Source organism: Ptiloglossa arizonensis, chromosome 5 (genome assembly GCF_051014685.1).
Source record: "Ptiloglossa arizonensis isolate GNS036 chromosome 5, iyPtiAriz1_principal, whole genome shotgun sequence".
Classification (NCBI taxonomy): Eukaryota; Metazoa; Arthropoda; class Insecta; order Hymenoptera; family Colletidae; genus Ptiloglossa; species Ptiloglossa arizonensis.
The window spans coordinates 12,510,972-12,530,610 of NC_135052.1; the positions used below are offsets into that span (position 1 = coordinate 12,510,972).

Consider the following 19,639-nt stretch of genomic DNA (forward strand, 5'->3'; position numbering starts at 1 on the left):
ATGCTTTTTATTTAAACTGTGTCGTTTTGTTTAGGATTTTACCTGCTTTAGAAAATAATCATGCAGATACCTCTTGCAATGTACGATTTTAAGTGCCATAACACTGTATATAGCATGTGATACTAACTTTATATTAATTTTAAATTAATACATAATATGTAGGAAATTTAACATGCATCTAAAACAATCAAGAACAAGCACAAAATTAAAAATGGCCATTATTACTTTCTCTCAGTTCTTATATTCTATAACTAGATGTTTATTGGAGCAGATTCTTATGTAACACATTGAAAAGGAAGTCAATGAATCATAAATTTAATGGGCAGTTTGTAAGTGATTAATTTTTCTAATGATGTGTTACGCCAAATTGATATAAATATCGAAACAGGAATATATCAACTTATTAAATATCGATACAAAATATCGATATTTGCATTGTAAAGTATCGATATACGTCGTCCATCACTAATACCGAATAAACATGAAAGAAAGTTCCTTGCTCGAGCAATTCGTAATTTGTCTACAGAGTTTCGTTTGTTTTCATTGTAAAATAAATAAATATTGAACTCTAGTAAATTATAAGGAATACTCTGAAAGTCACGTAAAATAAATTTCATTGGAAATTAATCATCGGAACAAAATCATATAATCGAACTCGTCTTTCGTCGTGGTTGTAACCTACACACATTTGTCTCTTAAAAATGCCTTTTAAAAAAGACTTGCGGCTTCTGTTGAAGCCTTATTATTTAATAAACATTTTGCTCAGCGTTTCGTACATCGTTTCGAAACGTATACCATTTGTTTGTCATTATGTGTTTGCACAAGCTGAATGTGAACTTGATGGAGTAAGTGATAAACAGAATATTTAGGTGATAATATAATAATTATTCGTATGAAACATACGCTACATAGTAAGTATTTTTTTTTATTTTAGAGGGAGACAGAAATCTTATTTTTCCTTATGATAGTCATAATGATAAGATCACGAAAAACTGGAAGTGTCACTATGATAAACTATTTATCATCCAGTTTTGTTTACACCAAAGTTGCTAATCTGATTCTTTGGTTTTATGCAGATATTCGTATGGGAATATTGTTTGCCATTGTATTCATTTGTATGTATATATTGTATAATGTACTACAACAAACTTTTGTATAACGTGTAATCTTGATTTGATGTGTAATCTTACAATTGTAGTATGTGGTTTAATATTTCCTGAACCGACATATCAAGGCCCGGAGAATATAATTTACCTGCGTGGTGCGAATGGATTGCAGGAGGAACTGCAGCATGATAAAAGAATTGTTTGGCTGGTCGCATTTTATACAGCATGGAATCCAGCTTGTGTTAATTTTGCACCAATATTTTCTGAGCTTTCTGCAGAGTTTGTTGCATTTATTTCATGCATTATTTATAATTATATATTCTTCCTCAAAGATAATATTACATACAACATTTTTAGATATGCTTTAGAAAATTTGAAATTTGGGAAAGTAGACATTGGAAGATATCCAGATGCTGGGGCAAAATATCATATTAGTGATGCCAGCACTAGCAAGCAGCTGCCCAGTTTAATTTTATTTAAGGAGGGCAAAGAAATAGAAAGGCGTCCTCACGCAGATCATAAAGGCAAACTGATTAAATTTCTTTTTTCATTGGTATGTTTAATGCAGTTTTTTATTTTTAGATGGGTTTATATATATATATATATATATATATATACATAAAAAAATGTATTATTTTGTAGGACAACATAAAGGCGGCATTTGATCTTAACAATCTTTACAAAGATTGTAAGAAAAGTCCTCTCAAGAAGAAAGAAAGGAAAACAGTGAAAGCAGAATGATGTAATCAGTGTTTCTAGATATTTGTTAAAATGTTACTAATTTCATAGCACTGCCAACAACTTCGATTGAAGGATAACTTCTACTATGTAGAAAAAACATTTAGAATACATATGGTCAGTATCTCGCGCAAATTTTAATTTATAACAAAATACAAATGTTTGTAAATATTATACCTTTTATCACCACGCGCAGTTTCATGCACCACTGTGTTCTGTTAGTAAGTATCAGATCCTAGTGTTAGGATGAGATGGTGATTTATTGAAAGGTAGACATCGTTACAAATAATGATATTGATGTCACATAACATAAAAGTGCCACATGTCGAGTATAATTTACACGCATAAAATGTTTTGCATTATAATATATTTATTCAAAATGAAATGTAGCTTCTAGTTACGTTATATATATATATCTTCTGCAACGTTACAATTTTCATTAAATAAGCGATCGTTGAAATATACGCTTTTGTAAGGCTTTCATGTATAAATCGTATATCAAATTAAATTTTCGTATATTACAAAATTCAAAATATGTATATACAAATACACAATCGTAATTACATAATTTATGTAGTTAATTTATTATACAGGTGGCCAAATGACCGTGACTTGTCTATAAGCCGATTCTGGCAACCATTTTTGATAGGCCGATAGAAGAACTGAAATTTATAATAATTTATTTGTAGTTGTTTTAGTGAAATATCCACATATGAAAAACATACTTACAACGTCTATCTGTCTTCCACATTTCTAATAATTTTTCTTTTGACATGATTGCATGAGACAGTAAAGGCTGAATTATTTGGCGCGTCCTTGGTATTAATCTGAAACAATTATTTTAGTTAAGTTCCTATTATTATAATATAATGTAATAATATAGGAAAATCTTACTTGGCCCACGACTTGTTAATGCTCTGCGGTGTAGACAACAGTGACGGGACAAATTGCTTTAGTTTCGGGCAAACTTTGCCTTCCAAAATGAAACATGCAAACCATTTTACTCCTTCCACAGACAGAGGATGTTCCATGTTCATTACTGGCAATTTCCAACCACCTCTTCCTACTGTCCCTGTTATGCAACACATAACTTTTCCAGTCTCTTCATCATACCTATATAAATATGCACAATATAAACGAAGAGCTTTTAAAAATAATGAAAAGTATGTAATTGTACAGTAAACCTTGGTGGTGGATCAGTCAAAGGTTCGCTAAGCTGACACAAAGATGGAGTAAACTTGGGTAACCATTCTGGTTCTATGGCTGTGACGCCTCGCATGTACATTTTATTTGTTTCATATATTTCTTGGTAAATCACCCACTCAGGGCACGACTTTCGAAGAACGCACGAAGAGTGCATAAATACTGGATCTTCCATATCTAAGGTTCTAAACAGGTAATATGCAATGTGTAACTTTGTATAAAGATAAAAGTCAAATAATTAAAGAAGATATATGTTTTAAATCCTACTTATAAGCATATTTCCATTTAGTCTTATCTTGATCTTCAGTAACTTCATCTGGCATAACTTTTCTTGCAACTTGATCAGCCATTCCAGCAAGGACTATTTGTCTCATCAGTTTGGCTTCCATATCGATTGGTGGTTTCAAGCTGAATCAACATATAAGATTAAAAAAATAATTCTTGGATGTAAAAAGCAAGTACCGAATACGTACTGTGGATCAATAATGACATTTAAATCGTGTACGTTTAAATTAATTTCGTTCGTCAACTGTTGCCGAAGTTTCCTAATTTCTACAACAGCTTTGTGTCGCAAACCATATTCTTCGCAAAACGAGAGAAGTTTCCCTTTGGTCCCTGCATATTCTGCGGCTCCTACAGCTCTTATCAAGACCATTGGGTCACCTTTACGAATAGTTTTATTGTTTGTATTTAATAATATTTAGATTGTAAATAACAAGGTATCCAATCAATGTACCAAGAAGTAAACTGTTGGAAGTTCCAGCCCAGTGGTGTCGCATTTGCTGCCACTTGCTTTTGTAACCTCCATCCGTCTCGTATGCTTCCACTAGCAGTTCTTGAACAGAAAGTGCAGCAACCATGCACACTGTGTATTGCAAGAGATTATGTTGATGAGAAAGAGCCAGCATCTTTCCATAACGGGGGGCAACCGGAAATGCAGCGATGCTGTGACCAAGCGCTGTGACTTTGGAGCTATATAAACCTACAAGGCGACGAAAATATTAAAAATCTATATTAAAAGTCAATAACGAATATTCGTACCTTCTTTACCAGGCGAAGGCTGATGCAAAGCACCCAGAATTAAAAGTCGTTTTTCAGCTATTTGCAACTGTACAATATCCGGTGGTGTTGGAAATGGGAAATTCACAACTTTATCAATATTCATTACTTTCATTTGTAGAAGCAAATCATCCACAGGTTTCCTTTGAATTTCCGATTGACTAAATGATTCAAATTGGTCATTGAATACTGCCGATGAGTATAGTCTAAAAATAATATCTGTTAATTTATTCTTGTCATACGTAAAATTATACATATTGATAGGCACCTGTAACAATGGCCAGGACCAGTTCTACCGGCTCTTCCTGCACGTTGATCAGCAGACGCTTTGCTTGTGTAACAAATTCGATACGTACTGACACCCGTTACTTTATCGTAGATTCTTGTTTTACAACGTCCGCTGTCTATCACGTACTTTATATTGGGTATTGTTAGAGAAGTTTCAGCTATATTTGTAGACACTACGCACAACCGACAATTTTCTGGCGGTGTCTCAAATACCTGAAAATGAGCGTGTTTTAATTCTTAATCGTCCACACGTGTTTGACCATACGCATTCTTATTTACTTTTGCTTGTTTGTGACTCGGTAATAAAGAATAAAGAGGTAGAACCCATAGAGATTGTGCACTTGCATAAGTTTTTAAATCAATCATATCATCATTCTCATCATCATCTAACTGCTCTTCTTCGCCGTCTTCCATCCCAATTAAATCCATGTGCGTATCATCGGTAGGAATCACAGAGTAACTATGAGTTGAAGATATTTTATAGGTAACAATTTTGGAGTAATTTATGAGGATACGTCTACGTACTCGTCTAGATTAATGTCCGGCAATTGAATTTGTTTTTTCTGTCGCAATTTTGCGTAACGTGTAGCTTCCTTGCAACGAAAATCATCGGAATCATCACTATTATCTGAAGTGTCTTTTTCTTTCTCCATTGAGTCCACGATTACATACGATTCTTGTGATTTCTTTTGAATTTTCTTTTTGTTTTTTAAAGGAAATGCTTTACGTAATTTTCGTATCACAAAATTAACTTCCCGTTGCCCTAGATATTCATTAACAATAAGCTTTTAAACACAAAAAGATACACAAAATGTATAGGAATTAAAGTTAAAAAGGTTGTACCTGTTAAAAATATTAAGATACCACCATCTGGAAGACAAGTATGAATCTTTATCGCTTTCCGCAAAGAATCAGCAACATAGTTGGTGCTTGTTCTTCGATTGAAATGTATTGTAACTGGAAATTGCCTCGATTCTACCGCCAGTACCGGCGGTTTTACTTTAAACAATTTACTATTTTCTACAAATTCTTCTACTCTCAAAGTAGCCGACATTATCACAAGTTTTAGAGGATTATTCTTTTTATTACGCAGTGGTACTATCCGTGATAATAGACCAATTAAAATATCCGTGTACACACTTCGTTCGTGCGCCTCATCCAATATGATTACCGAGTATTTTGTTAGCAGAAAATCCTGAAAAGATAATTAAAATTAGATCTGAATATTCTTATTTGATTTATAAAAATAATTACATACACTTTGAATTTCTTTTAGTAAAACACCATCGGTCATGAATTTGATTTTTGTCTCTGATGTAACATTTCCTTCATAACGAATCAAATAGGAAATCTCATTCTCTGAGAGATTCATCTCTTCAGCTACGCGTTTACTCATCGACATAGCAGCCACTCTTCTGGGTTCGGTTACACCAATTAATTTATTCTGGGCATAACCAGCCTCATACAGAAACTGAGGTACCTGAGTGGTTTTACCACTTCCCGTTTCACCGGTAATTATTACAATAGGATTATCGTTAATCGCCTCTACGATAATTTGCTCCTCCGCAACTACTGGTAATTTCAATCTAGCTGCTTGAATCTCTGGTTTTCTCTGTAATGCTACAAAAACAGCAGGTTTTTTATTCATTGGTTTCTGTGACTTTAAAGAGTTTTCATTTACAGTAGCAACAGGTAATTCTCTTTTCTCTTCAACATTATTCTTTGTTAGATGATTATTATCTGAAGACTGCTCTCCTTTCTGCCAAGAATCTTTCTCTGTATTTTTTTTTATATCTTTAATCTGGTCATGAATTTCATTCTTTAAAACATTTTCCTCTTGTTCAAGTTCATTATCCTCAGCAGTAGATTTTGAATCACTGTCACTAGATTCCTAGAATTAGGAATATAATAGGTATATTGGTATATACTTATTAATAATTATGACATTTTGACTAATATTATTAACTTACATTAAATCCAACAACATTTGGATCAGAGGAAATTTCACATTTTCTATCATCTGCTAGAATGGTTAGCCTCTTCTTTCTCCTTTTAATAGCATTTACAGTTATGTTCATTCGATCATCTTCATTGTCATTAATTTTGTCATCATACTCTTTTATAGGCAATTGTACTTTTTCTCTGAAATGACGCTTTAAGCCTTTGGTTTGCACAGTTGTCAAAGATGTATATTGCTTCAATTCATGTTGGGGTGCTTGTACCTTTGCTAATTCTTGTAACAATACAGCCCTCTATTTGCAAATAAAATATGTATAAAATTATCAGTCAAAAAGAAAATAAGCAACTATACAAAGCAACTTACACGCAACTTTTTTTCTTTTTTTTCCACAACTTTTTCCAACTGTTTCCTATGTTTTTTGGACAACAATCGTGTTACAGTTACTTTTTTAACTTTGTTCTTTGTTTTTCTCTTCTTACTGGGAAGGACAAGGGCGTTACAATTATCATAATTATCAGCATGGTGTTTGATATCTAAAACAATCTGTGCATAAAAAATAATATTATTCAAATTATATAAGGTGTCTATGATAACATTCTATGTTTCTATAAAAATACCTTTGTAGTCCCTGAGTTATCAATTTCAACTTCTGCAACACTTCTTGCTTTCCAATTGTATCTTTTCTTTCCCATTTTTGTTTCTATTTTAAAATTAAAAAATTAAACAAATATATCCTGTTCGATTTTCCTTTTCATACAATTTAAATATTTATAATTGGTAATTATTTTCATATTTTGACACATGTATTTTTGTATTTATACAGGTTACGTTGATTTGAACACGTGCTTCAAGTTACGGTTCGAAAGAGACATCTAATATTAATGTTTGGCAACAATTCACGGTGACTGAATACGTACAGTCGATAAAATATATTTTGCCTTAATCGTTAAAAATATATTCAATATTTTTTGTATGAATATATTTACGAGCTTTTGTAATTCAGTAGTTGTAAAAATATTTTTATTTATATCTCATCAATGGGGAAGTCGAATACCCTCTGATTTCGTCATTACGATTATAATTGTTATTAGTAATGATACTTTTGATATTATGTACAAGAAAACATTTCACGATTGGTAGATTTCTGAGTTAAAGTAACATATTTTATACACTATTTACATCTTTTGAAAAATTTACTTTGACAACAGAATTGTTTGAGGGAAGTTCAATATTTTAATTAATAATTAATCTTAATCTTTATTTTGTATTTTCTTCTACGTTTAATCAATATTACAAATTTAAATTCATATCATTAATAGAAAATGCCATTTAAAGTTTTCTCCTGAAAAATCCACCCTGCGATGCAACGTCATAAAACTTATAGGACATCCGTTATTTCGTCCTCCATCACCATTTTGCTATAGTATGAGCCATGGCATTGATTATGCTTGAAGTTTTTCTACTATTCGTTTTATGTAATTTACCGCCAATTCTGCTCTAGCCAAATGTTTGTCCGAAGCAGTAAATGTAAATACACTAAATGCAAGTAAATTGTGTGATGTTTAGTTAAAAACGTATTTATTCAATTTCGCGCGGTTTTTATTGGATAATTGTACAGTCTCCGGTTTTAAATATTTTTCATAAAATTTGTACACACGGATATTGTATTGTGTAGTAATGCAAAACAAAATGCAGAGAATGGAGTACACTTTAAACGACGCTTTCCAAATGTTAACGGATGCACATACGGAACGAGTACAGGAAATAGAAGATTTAAGAAGTGTATTGTCAGAGAATCATTCAATAGCTTTTAAGAATACTATTGCATCGTACGAAATAAGGAAAAAACAACACAAATTTTGCCAAAATTTATTAAATCAGGTTCTTAAGGAAAAACCTAAAGATTATCCTGTACTTATGACATCTGATTTACACATTGAAGTTTTGAAAGAACTAGAAGAGGAAGTTCAGTCAGCGAAAGAGCTTTTTCAAAGCATAGAAAAGCACCTATTATTTATCAAAGATGATATATCTTAGTGTGTAAAAAGAACAAGTAATTTGGAAACACTATAATAAATGATCATCTAAAATCTATCACTTTTGTTGCAGTTTAGAAAACAAGAAAATGGGTTTAGAGAAAATGAAACAGGCTTATTTAAACCATAATGAAATGGTAGACAATGCAAAACACGCAGAAGAATATGTTATATTGAAACGGATGTTTCATAGTGTAAAGTCAGATTTGGTAAATTGAAAAGAATATTATTATAATAATATTTTATTTGTATTCAATTTTATAATTTGTATTTAAATTTTTTAGCACAGTGTGGTAAACATACTGTTTCCCGATGATGATAACTTAATAAACTTCTTAGGGGTAAATATAAAATCTATTTTAGCATTAACACGTTAAGCACCAGGCTTGTTTTGTCTTCGCGTCAGTCACCGGTGACTGACACAGACTGAACGAAAAATATAGTGTCAGTTACCAGTGACTAACATGGCGTTTAATGTGTTAATAAAAATTGCTCAGAGGAAAAATTTAAATAAATAAATTTTCAGAATCTAACATCATCATATTTAAAAGGTGGAGATGATTTGTATGTGGATGTTACACCAGATGTTTTGGACTTCTCAAATTTTTTAATTGAAGCTGACATCATTGTGTATCACAGGAATGATAAAAATAAAGTTAAATTAATGGATATGTTATGAAAAATAATATATTTGTAATGGAAATTTAAGATATAATAGCTCTGTAGTTAATATTTTAAGTTTGAAAAGTATAAAAGAGATCTAGTATATAGTATTTACTGCTAGATAGTATGTAAGTGTAAAAAATTAAAGATTCTTTTCTAAATTACACTTACAAACAATACTTTGGTTATTTATAATTTCACCACATGAAGGGTGCTCTTTCTCGCAATACCCTAACACCAATGCGTTCCCATTCTTGCCGACCAATCCATAATTCTTGAGCAGATTCTAAACAACTCAAAATCGCAGCACCCTTCCAAGCCGTCATGCCGGGATCCATCTCTTTAGGCTGTGTTATGATATCAAGTTGTTCTGTAATAATATAGAAAAAAAAAAGGATTTGTCATATATATTTCTTGTAACAGCTAAATTATCATGTAAATAAACATACCAGCTCTATACATGTAAGGAATCTGAAGAGAGATCCTATTGTGTAACCACATACCAATGCCTTGAAATTTCATACCAGAACCCACAACAAGCACACAACTGTACATCTTTCTTTTCAGATCTTCCGTAGCTATGAAATATTAATGAAATAAGGTCTTATTACGTGTTTTCATTATATTATTGTGGTTCGTCAAATACATACGACAACGATCGATGCTTTGTAAAACAGCATGATCAAGACCTAAAAGTTGTTGAGGCCCGACAACAAAATCACGTGGAACATCCAGATCACGGTTCGACAAAGTAATCGGAGCAGAATCTACAGCATCTACTACTACTTCTTCTTCTCCTCCTGCTGTTGGAACAGTTGCTTCCTCTTGCATTTCAGATGTTTGTTCCAGATTTTCTTTAATGCCCCTTCTCTAAAGTAACAAATTTAATATTTAATAGAGTGGAAACAAATCAATATATTCTGCACACTTACACTTGTTTCTCGTAAGTAATTTTCATCATGTGGATCTTCTGGATCACCCATTGATCTCTTCTGTATATGTACACTATGTGTTCCAGTGACCTTGAATAATTCTGGTTGAAACAAACTAAGTGGTGCTACTAAACACTCATCACCAACCTAAAAAAGATACTTATCAAAATTATCAACATTTTAAACAATTTCATGCCTATAACATAACAGTGGAGAGTTGTTTATACCTGAAGAGTATATTTTTCTGTTTGTTGTTTGGGCTTTCTAACGACGAATGTCTTTTCCTGAGAGCCACATACATTCAAATCAACATGACAAAAATCTTTTTTAAGTTGATTTAAAAGTAATGCATCCAATTTATTTGAAGGATCACATGTCTTGTATGGAAATGCACATTTTTGAAGTAACCAGAAAAATGTCTGTGTAATATCTCCTCCTCCATAATCCATACGCACCCTCGTGTTTCTGTGGGAAATTCCATCTTCTACACAAGAAACTGATGTTTTCTGATCTCCAACATCAACAACACATGCATACCCTAATCCTGCACCAAATGTAGCTGCTACATGATCCTTTAAAAAAAAAAAATAAACTAATCATAATAATTTACTTCTTACTGAATATTTAAATTTATTACATATACTAACTTGTAAAAGAAAACATGCTCCAAATCCAATATCGCAAAGCATCAAAGTTGTAAATTCCTTCAAATATTGCCTGTTATAAATGTCTGGTATGATGAGAACAGCTCTGTAATGTTTTAAGTCTCTTAAAGGAATGTCCATTTTCTCTGTGAGAACATATTCCCAAATTGTTTTCAAATCAGCCATAATAGCTCTTAAACTACCACCAGGCCCTGAATGTACATTAAGTTCTCCTCTCCTATATGGAAAGTGAATATTAAAATTATCATCTGGATTTAAAGACAATACATCGTCTCCAACCACTATATCTTTGTTTGTTTTTATCCATTCGACACTACATGGAGAGGATATTTCTGGATTTGATCTACGATTAAAGGCAGCTATCTGCTGTGGTGGTGTAGCATATCTTCTTCTTCCATCAGATTGAAGGCAAGATTGTAAAGTGTGTGACACTTGGAGACGCGATTCCTCCATTGCTTGTGTCAATTCTTTTGTCTACTAAAAGCAGTAAACAATAAGACATCTTTGTAAAAATTTTATCTATGGACAAACTTACACGTGGAACAGTAAGTGGTAATAAATTATCTTTATATGCAAATCCTCCAGGTAAACGTCTTCTTGCAACAGCATTTAATATAGTGCAAGGGTTCAAGTCAGATGCTCGACCCATTCTAAGGTACACAGAGCCAGGATGTATTATAACAATTGTTTGCGCTTGGATTTGCTGAAATTTAAAAAAAAATTGCAGGATATTTGTATACTTAAATTGCATGATGTATGTTAATAGTATATAATTTAAAACATTACTTCCGCGCAGGATTCTTGAAAAACTGGCATGATTATATATATCTTTTTGAACTATGTTATAGTTCGTAAGGTTATGTGTCATTGATAAAATACTCAATTTATTAATTGAGTCTCTATTTCAGTTTAAAAATATGTTGCGTCTTTTTCTGGTGTAACGAAGCAGTAATTGAAAGACTTGTATCAGGTGCATTGAATGGTTTGTGTACTATTAAATTTCAGGTTAACATATCTGTCGAATAAAATAATGTGCTTATATTTCATACGTTATATATTATATATACACAAACATATATACTTCTTTTTATATATTACTTTTATATAATAGTGTATAATTACACCTTATTTAAGACACAAGTGTTTAGTCATATGGTATTATATAGTAATTTTACAAATATAACTTGTAATACTATATTTCATTATAATTATTTTAATAAAATAAAATTTTTATTTATTATATATGAAATATATTTTCAAAGCAACACAGAAAGAGACTGTCAACTTTCCGTGCACATTATTTGATCGAATTCTATATTATACTATAATCTGCTCTTCATTAGAAAGCATTCTAAACATTTGAATAAAGGAAGATTTGAAGGTTTATAAATTAATTGATTTATGTAAATTGATTTATGAACTGCATTCTTTACAATAATGGTTTTTAATAATGTCTCAAATTTAGAATAATTTTAAATCCATAACTATGTATTTGAGAACTAGCTTAAAATTCGGAACAGAATTTTTGTATTTTGTTTAGAGGTAGCAAGATTGCACGTATTTGACCGCTTCACTATGTAAATGGTGTATGATGGTGTGTAACATGTGCATATAACTTGTCAGCACGTGTAAGCCAACGTAGCGAAGTATTCGCGTAAATTTGTAATGGAAGAACGTGAAAGATCTTAAATAAGAACGTATTTTAAATAAAAATTAAAGAAAGTTCAGTAAATCATATTACTCCAAGATGAGTACAATACTGGAAAAGATTGCTTCAATCGAAGCCGAGGTAACCTCTTTCCAATTGTTACATTGTTTCATTTGTACGCTTTTTTTTCAAAAGATGACTTTTTTAACAGATGGCTCGTACTCAAAAAAATAAAGCCACGTCTAGCCATTTAGGTTTATTGAAAGCAAAATTAGCTAAACTGAGGAGAGAACTCATAACTCCAAAAGGTGGCGGAGGTGGTGGTGAGCAAGGTTTTGAAGTGGCTAAAACCGGTGATGCTAGAATAGGTTTTGTCGGTGTGTATTGAGATCTAACTTTGAAGCATATTCATAAATGACTGATCTTTAATTTGGTCTTACAACAATTGTAGGGTTTCCATCTGTGGGTAAATCTACGTTATTGAGTACTCTTGCTGGTGTATACTCCGAAGTCGCAGCATATGAATTTACAACTCTCACAACTGTTCCGGGTTGTATCAAATATAAGGGTGCAAAAATACAGGTTTCTATGCTTGTTTCCCTATAAACACAAGTAATATATCTATTTTATGATTAAATATTATTTATTTTTTTTTAGTTATTGGATCTTCCTGGTATTATTGAAGGTGCCAAAGATGGCAAGGGACGTGGAAGACAAGTTATAGCAGTTGCTAGAACTTGTAGTTTAATATTCATTGTTCTGGATGTATTAAAACCGCTTGGACACAAGAGATTAATCGAACATGAATTAGAAGGCTTTGGATTACGATTAAACAAACAGCCACCAAATATTACCTTCAGAAAGAAGGATAAAGGTGGCATCAACTTTCAGACAACGGTAATTAAATGACAAGTAGAACGATAAAAAAAAATTATACGCAATTCACTTTATTATGTTGATTTTTATTTGTTAGTGTGCGCAATCGGAACTTGATTTAGAAAATGTGAAAACTATTTTGTCGGAGTATAGAATTCACAATGCAGATATTACTTTGCGGTATGATGCAACGTCCGATGATTTGATCGACGTTATCGAGGGAAACCGTGTTTATGTACCTTGTATTTATTTGCTCAACAAAATAGGTAATCGTCGGTTGCGATTTATCGGTTAGAATATGCAACGTTAACTGTAATTGTTCGTATTTTATTTTAGATCAAATCAGTATCGAAGAGTTAGATGTCATTTATAAAATACCGCACTGTGTGCCTATTTCTGCCCATCATAAATGGAACTTCGATGATCTGCTTGAAAAAATGTGGGACTATTTGCAGCTGGTTCGAATGTAAAGTTTCAAAGCGATTAATTTTATTTATTTACAGATTACTCATTTACTTATTCTATTTTGCTATTTTCTGTAGCTATACTAAACCCAAAGGTCAACTTCCGGATTATAATTCTCCTGTAGTATTAAATAGAGAGAAGCGAGCCGTTGAAGATTTTTGTAACAAACTTCATCGATCTATCGCAAAAGAATTCAAATAGTAAGTTTACCGTTTCGCTACATTTATATTTCGTATTTACACTACAATCTTTTTTTGTTTCTTATTTTCAGTGCTCTTGTATGGGGATCGTCCGTCAAACATCAGCCACAGAAAGTAGGAAAAGATCATGTGTTATGCGACGAAGATGTCGTACAGATTGTGAAAAAAGTATAATTCTTAGTTTTATGCGCAATTGTAATAATTCATATAAATGAACTTTTACAGTTCATTTGGTCATTTATAATTGAGAATATCGAAGCTTTTAAATTGATTTCTTCTCTGCTTCTTACAAACCTATACAATATTTTCAGTATAATACAAAATAGAGTGCGCTAATACAGATAATAAATGTATAAAACAATTTTTCACTACATATACAAAATCAAAGAATATTTGTTAGGAGTGGTCAAAAATTAGTTTTTTATCAAATAAATGTGTAAATTACTTCAAAGTTGCGTAAACGTTTGATAGTACTGTGTTTATTTCTTATGAAATAAAAATGCAAGATAGCCGAGCGCACAACAAAATAAAGATAAAAACAAAACACGTAATCAATATATGTTAGTCAACTGTTGACGTTTATAAACTTTTCAAAATGTACTCCCTTCGTTGTTGATCCAATAATTTTTCTAAATGTTGACACCTCGATTTAATGTCGTTGTTCTGTTTGGTAAGATTTTTGATCGCCAATATCTTTTGAGTCATTATCAGTTTAATTCTGAAACGTAAAACGATCATAAATAAAACGAAAAAAAGAAACAAGAAAGAACTGCGTTTAATACATCTATTTAGAAATCGATATAGAACCTGCTGTGCAGCTGAGCCATAGAGGCATTCCTGTTTGAATTATTTCGAGCTATTTCTTGATAAAGCGAGGCTATCTTTTCTTCCAGTTCTCTTTTCTCTACTTCGATTTCTTGCCTCGCCAATTTCATTGCATTATCTCTTTCCATACTTAACCGCATTATCGCCTAAAATTACTATTATTAAAGTATATATACCGATTGAGCTCCGTGAAACATATTACCTCGTTTATGTTGTTTCGGTCGGACAAACACTCTTGTAATTTTTTCTCCGTTTTCTGCAATTGAATTTCGGTTCTGTCGAGTTTATCTGTCGTCTGCGCTAACTTATTTTTGTGAAACTGTTCGTTATCAATCGCAGTTTGCAAATCCGTTTCGAACTTCTCCCGTAAGGATCTAAAATAGTACGAGAGTGTATTCAAAGATCAGTTGAGTGGTTAACTCAAGGTCAATTTTAGCTACCTAAATTTCGAATCAAAATTTTGTTGAAGCGTCAATTTCGTGTCTCGGCAATCTTTTTCGAGACGTTCGATAGCGAGTTCGATATGTCGATCCCTTTCTTTATAGCATTCATCCCGTATCTTGTTCTCGGCTTTTTCAAGCTTTAGATTCTGTTGCCTTTTATAGTCAGCGAGCCAAGCCTCCCATTCCGTCTTTAAAGACTCCTGAATAGCTTTCGTTTCGTTCGAATGCTGTTGTTTCAGAAACTCAATTTCTTGCTAAACAAAATTCCAAGTCTCTGAAATTGATGACCGACGATTCTTCGCTCGATAAATCCCAATTCTCCAGTTCTACCTGACATTGACGACGAATCCGTTGCAACATGTCCTCCTTTTCAGCATCGCGTTTCGCTTGTTCCTTGACGAATTTTTCCCTGTCGCAATGCAATTCCTCCACGAGCTTTATTTGTTGCATTTTGAACTGATTCTCTTGCTCTTCGAACTTCTCCGCGTATCTGACGAAAGGGACAATTCGTACGTTAGAAGTCGTTGCACAAAATGAGGAATGGAATTAAACAGAGAGCCAAGATTTAGAAATTTGATGAACGAGTTGTCGATAGAATCAGAAAATACTGAGAAAAATTAAATCGTCGAGGGAGATGAGTTACAAGGGATAAAAATAATATTAAAATATTTAGAAACTTTCTAGGCGGACCAGAAGTAAGTAAACAATAAACGAAATGCAAACAAAAATATTTCGTGATTTACAGACATTAAAAGAATAGAATATCAAAATTTGATTTAGATTAGGTAATACATAAAAGAACTATAAGCATTACTCAACACCAGTATCGCTCTAAGTCGCAATGTTCTTTCCTTCTGCGGTAGTTTATTGTTTTTCGTTTCAATTTATTTCGAGCTAAATGAGAATAATCGAGTTCTGAGCGAAAGTAAAACGTAAAGAGTACTTCCGTACCTAGAGGACAAGAGATTCTTTTCGTTATTTAGCATCCTGTCGTAACTATCCGAGAGCTCCAATCGGAGTTGTTCCAACTGTTGATTCGATCTGCGTATTATCCGCAATTCCGAGTCCTGCAGTTCTTTCATGTGCACGTTTCTCAGTGCAAGGATCTCTTCGGCGTGTTTCTCCATCATGTTTCGCAACTCGGGTTCCAAACCTTTCACGGTCATTTCCTAAAAACAGGTACCATCGTTTACAAAACGATTCCAAAGAATGCAAAATGGCACGTTTTGGAATTTCGAGCTATCGAAGTGTCTTAATCCTTTCGTTCATAGAGTGTTAAGTCCAGCAAGTCAAATTTCGCGCATCTTCGAATAAAGTCAGATTCGTAAAAATTGAAAAATTGAAAATAATTCTACGACTATTGTCGAAGAAAAATCGAACAATTGAAAATAAGGTATCGGTTCGAAAAAAAGAATACAATTCAAAATGTGGTTATCGCGTGTACGAGTAACATTTTTTTGCGCAATTGATACTATCAACTTCGATGATAACGATCGATCTACATCTGGTACTTCGACATCGTGAGATAGCGATAAAATAAACACTAAATATAGTTTACATTTTTTTTCGAAAAATTATTCCAATACTTCCGATAATACGGAATAAAATTATTTACTTTAGGGTGAGAATGCTCCTATGACCTTGATTTTCGCATATATTGTCAAGGGCACCATTCTGAACACCTTTTTCCTCTAGATCAATTGGCTAACGAGCGGATACCTCATCAGCTTGATTAACACGAAAAAAAATCGTTTCGTTAAAAAATGAACGGTTCTATAAACCCAAATAATTGTATTTTCGTGTGTCAACCAAGTTGATGTTAACCAAGTCGTGACAAAAGCTAGTCAAACCTAAATTTAATACGTAAAGAGTAATATTACCATTAATACTAATCACGCGATATTATTTAGAGCAAAGTACGCAACACGGAATTCAAAATCGAGTATCTCTAGTAAACTAAAGGCTCTGATATTTTTTTTTCGTTTCCGTTTACGTGGAAAGTGCTAATTTTCGATCTTTAGACGTATCACGAGAGTTTCAATGTTTTGAAAATTGTAACACCGTGATCATTCAACGTACATACCTGCACCGGTTACAGGGCGATTATAGAACTGGGATCGGCTATGCACCCGTCTCGAGCAAAGATAGAGAGGAAAGTCGAACGGTTTAACGTGGATAGGACGACTTCTCGCGCGGCCATTGTTTACCGTTACGGATACCTTGATCTTCGTCGTCCTAGCCTCGATCCAACGCTCCCGTTTGATCTTTTCAGCCGCGGCGCAGTGTTCCTTCGCCCGTTGCAGTTCCACCGTGTGTCTGTCGGCAGCGCATTTCAGATCGCGTTGCATCTTTATCTCGATCTCCTTGACCCTCGTCGCCAAAGAGTTACATTTCTCGGTCAGATCGGTTTTCTCCGAGATGAGTTGCTCGACGAACTTTTGATGCCTCTTCACGATCCCTTTGTACTTCTCTTCCTGCGCCAACAGCTTGGACGCGTTGCTCTTACTTTGGGCGTTCAGCTTCTCGCAGGCCAGCTTCCTCTCGGACCTTACGGTGGATGATCAAATTATTACGAACACTTTGAAACTACTACTTATTTGAAATTTGGTTAGTCGAGTATGGAATTGGAAATGCCTTTAAAACGATACTTTGATTATTTTTTTAAATGTGTCGTTGTATTTGTAAGAACATCTTACAACTATTTTAAAGCTTTTAGAATAAAAAAACTTTATATATATATATACACACAACAATAACAATAGAAATATATATAACAATAGTAATAAAACAATATATATATATATTTTTTTTTATTATAAAAGTTTTAAAATAATTGTAAGACGTTGCTACGATTAAGTGTATTTTCAATTTCATTCTTGATCAAACTTCAAATAAGTAGTAGTTTCAAAGTGTTCATAATAATTTGATCACCCACTGTAGTTGTTCCTTTAGAAGCGTTACAGTGGCGATTTTCTCTTCGAGCAGCAATTGCACTGTGGCCAAGTCTTCCTCGAACGCGCGAGGAACGTGATTTGCGATATTGGCGGGAACGGTGCTGGAGAGATGAGAGAATTTGACGTTTTGTCTTGTTCGATTTAAGTAAATCTAGAGATATAACGTTAAAATTATCGCGGAGCAGATGGTGATTTTATTCCAGGAATTGTCTCGAGATTCGAGACTCGGGACAAAGAAAGAGAATAAACACAGCGAACGTAATCGAGAAAGAAATAGTATACAGTGTAGAAGTGGTCGATCTCGAGCATTTCAAAGGTACGCCGCACACACTACGATGAATCATCTATTACAAAAATTAAATTCTTCAATTTATCTTCGGTGTTATGCCCACTTTGAAACCAAGCAAGATCGGTCAGACGTATCTTTTTGATTTATAAAAGTAACCTTAACTTTAAAGCATTTTTCCATTCGATTATACATTCAAGAATTTTATAATACAAGGAGAGGGCTAAGAATAGAATGAAAGGACTATTATAATAGCTTTAATTATAGTAGAACAATACGACTACTTGTCGGTAAGATCGATCGAAGTATGCACCATTATATTTGTTACTTCTATACGCCTCCCACTGTTTGTGAATTCTCACCTGTCGCAGTCAACGTAAGGCAGGGGTTGAGAATTGACGAATATCTCTTGGAGCATCACAGGGTCCACCTCGGGTACATTCACCTTCATTGTGTCCAGGGAACCTGTCGCGTTTCGAATCGATCAGTAGAAACACGAGAAAACGATATAAAAAAAATTCTAACATCGAAAAAAATTAGTGGGGGTCAGCTACCATCTTCCAATTTCGCTAAGAAGGACATTATGTCGTCGTAAGTGGTTTCGTTCGATCCGTGTTTCTCACTTGAGTTGTCTTTCTCCGGTTCTAGCTACAAGAGGGAAAAAAGATTAAATTCACAGCTTCGAAATTCGTAGCATTTCGTTTGAACCTGGAGTCGATCGATCTCTGGAATCTCGGTGGTAATATTCTTCTCTAGATCGTTGATTATGTCGCAGAGCTGCTCGAACGAGCACGCGGTTGTTTCGATGATATTTTGGTTATAGTCGGCTTTTTCCATTTCGAATTCTACTTTTTTGTAAGCGTTGGTTTCGTTCGCGATTTCACAATGCTTCGAGTCGATATCCTTTGCTGGGAAGGTTCTATTGACGGGTGGTTTCCCGTGTATCTTCGGATGACTGATATTGATCATGTTTATTCAAGGGACAGTTGCTTTCACGGACAAGTAGGATTGTACTAAACGTTCGAGAGCTCTTCGTTCGCTAATATTTAACGGTGTGTTTACGGTTGTCCAGACAACGGAAACGATAACGATCGTAAAATAGCTGCACGCCTGTTTTCGAACGCGTCATGCAATCACGTGGTAACGCAACGTAACGTATTACGGAATCGAGTGTTGTGAAAACAGAGCTGGTTACTCTCAACCTGTGAAGTAATATGCTGTAAAAAGTCATCGAGTCAATGCGTTCGTTTACGCGAAGAATGACCAAAGCTAGGGCTCTACGAGCATTTTGC

General features: G+C 33.5%; 6 protein-coding genes across 10 annotated transcripts; 3 read left to right on the forward strand and 3 right to left on the reverse strand.

Annotated features, from left to right (window-relative positions):
* Positions 1–333: 333 nt before the first annotated feature.
* Positions 334–3,814, forward strand: LOC143147676 (thioredoxin-related transmembrane protein 2 homolog). Of its 3 annotated transcripts, XR_012992317.1 has the most exons (7): positions 334–845; positions 935–1,115; positions 1,199–1,385; positions 1,464–1,659; positions 1,749–1,961; positions 3,024–3,240; positions 3,337–3,814. XR_012992317.1 is itself a non-coding variant. In XM_076313144.1 (5 exons), the coding sequence occupies exons 1-5, from the start codon at positions 702–704 to the stop codon at positions 1,845–1,847; spliced, it is 807 nt and encodes a 268-aa protein (XP_076169259.1). In that variant the 5' UTR covers positions 334–701; the 3' UTR covers positions 1,848–2,997. The 3 variants fall into 3 exon arrangements, 1 of the variants encoding a protein (XP_076169259.1); XR_012992318.1 differs by lacking the exons at positions 3,024–3,240; positions 3,337–3,814 and adding an exon at positions 2,438–2,996; XM_076313144.1 differs by lacking the exons at positions 3,024–3,240; positions 3,337–3,814 and having other exon boundaries at positions 1,749–2,997.
* On the reverse strand, positions 1,988–7,192 carry Kz (putative ATP-dependent RNA helicase kurz). The gene is made up of 16 exons (XM_076313137.1): positions 6,972–7,192; positions 6,718–6,897; positions 6,365–6,646; positions 5,653–6,285; positions 5,238–5,589; positions 4,920–5,157; positions 4,674–4,854; positions 4,375–4,607; positions 4,089–4,312; positions 3,784–4,029; positions 3,521–3,710; positions 3,315–3,455; positions 3,029–3,232; positions 2,739–2,957; positions 2,574–2,671; positions 1,988–2,506 (listed from the first exon to the last, which is right to left on the reverse strand). Exons 1-16 carry the CDS (start codon positions 7,044–7,046, stop codon positions 2,430–2,432), a joined length of 3,573 nt encoding a protein of 1,190 aa, XP_076169252.1. The 5' UTR covers positions 7,047–7,192; the 3' UTR covers positions 1,988–2,429.
* A 459-nt stretch (positions 7,193–7,651) lies between these two features.
* LOC143147677 (uncharacterized) lies at positions 7,652–9,729 on the forward strand. The gene is made up of 4 exons (XM_076313145.1): positions 7,652–8,390; positions 8,464–8,599; positions 8,675–8,731; positions 8,917–9,729. Exons 1-4 carry the CDS (start codon positions 8,032–8,034, stop codon positions 9,067–9,069), a joined length of 705 nt encoding a protein of 234 aa, XP_076169260.1. The 5' UTR covers positions 7,652–8,031; the 3' UTR covers positions 9,070–9,729.
* Positions 8,699–11,845, reverse strand: Arp8 (Actin-related protein 8). 3 transcript variants are annotated; one of them, XM_076313138.1, is made up of 9 exons: positions 11,749–11,845; positions 11,437–11,665; positions 11,186–11,353; positions 10,633–11,124; positions 10,213–10,557; positions 9,986–10,132; positions 9,704–9,923; positions 9,503–9,631; positions 8,701–9,423 (listed from the first exon to the last, which is right to left on the reverse strand). In XM_076313138.1, the coding sequence occupies exons 2-9, from the start codon at positions 11,464–11,466 to the stop codon at positions 9,251–9,253; spliced, it is 1,704 nt and encodes a 567-aa protein (XP_076169253.1). In that variant the 5' UTR covers positions 11,467–11,665; positions 11,749–11,845; the 3' UTR covers positions 8,701–9,250. The 3 variants fall into 3 exon arrangements, with proteins under 3 accessions (XP_076169255.1, XP_076169253.1, XP_076169254.1); XM_076313140.1 differs by lacking the exon at positions 11,749–11,845 and having other exon boundaries at positions 8,699–9,423; positions 11,437–11,472; XM_076313139.1 differs by lacking the exons at positions 11,437–11,665; positions 11,749–11,845 and having other exon boundaries at positions 10,633–11,127; positions 11,186–11,326.
* A 378-nt stretch (positions 11,846–12,223) lies between these two features.
* 128up (GTP-binding protein 128up) lies at positions 12,224–14,439 on the forward strand. Its single transcript, XM_076313141.1, has 8 exons — positions 12,224–12,439; positions 12,510–12,675; positions 12,750–12,880; positions 12,956–13,195; positions 13,272–13,440; positions 13,511–13,640; positions 13,717–13,839; positions 13,911–14,439. Exons 1-8 carry the CDS (start codon positions 12,398–12,400, stop codon positions 14,011–14,013), a joined length of 1,104 nt encoding a protein of 367 aa, XP_076169256.1. The 5' UTR covers positions 12,224–12,397; the 3' UTR covers positions 14,014–14,439.
* Dila (centrosomal protein dilatory) lies at positions 13,282–19,341 on the reverse strand. Its single transcript, XM_076313146.1, has 11 exons — positions 19,056–19,341; positions 18,902–18,995; positions 18,710–18,812; positions 18,043–18,162; positions 17,327–17,654; positions 16,059–16,276; positions 15,438–15,597; positions 15,105–15,361; positions 14,867–15,038; positions 14,647–14,810; positions 13,282–14,557 (listed from the first exon to the last, which is right to left on the reverse strand). The coding sequence occupies exons 1-11, from the start codon at positions 19,314–19,316 to the stop codon at positions 14,419–14,421; spliced, it is 2,016 nt and encodes a 671-aa protein (XP_076169261.1). The 5' UTR covers positions 19,317–19,341; the 3' UTR covers positions 13,282–14,418.
* Between the last annotated feature and the right edge of the window lie 298 nt (positions 19,342–19,639).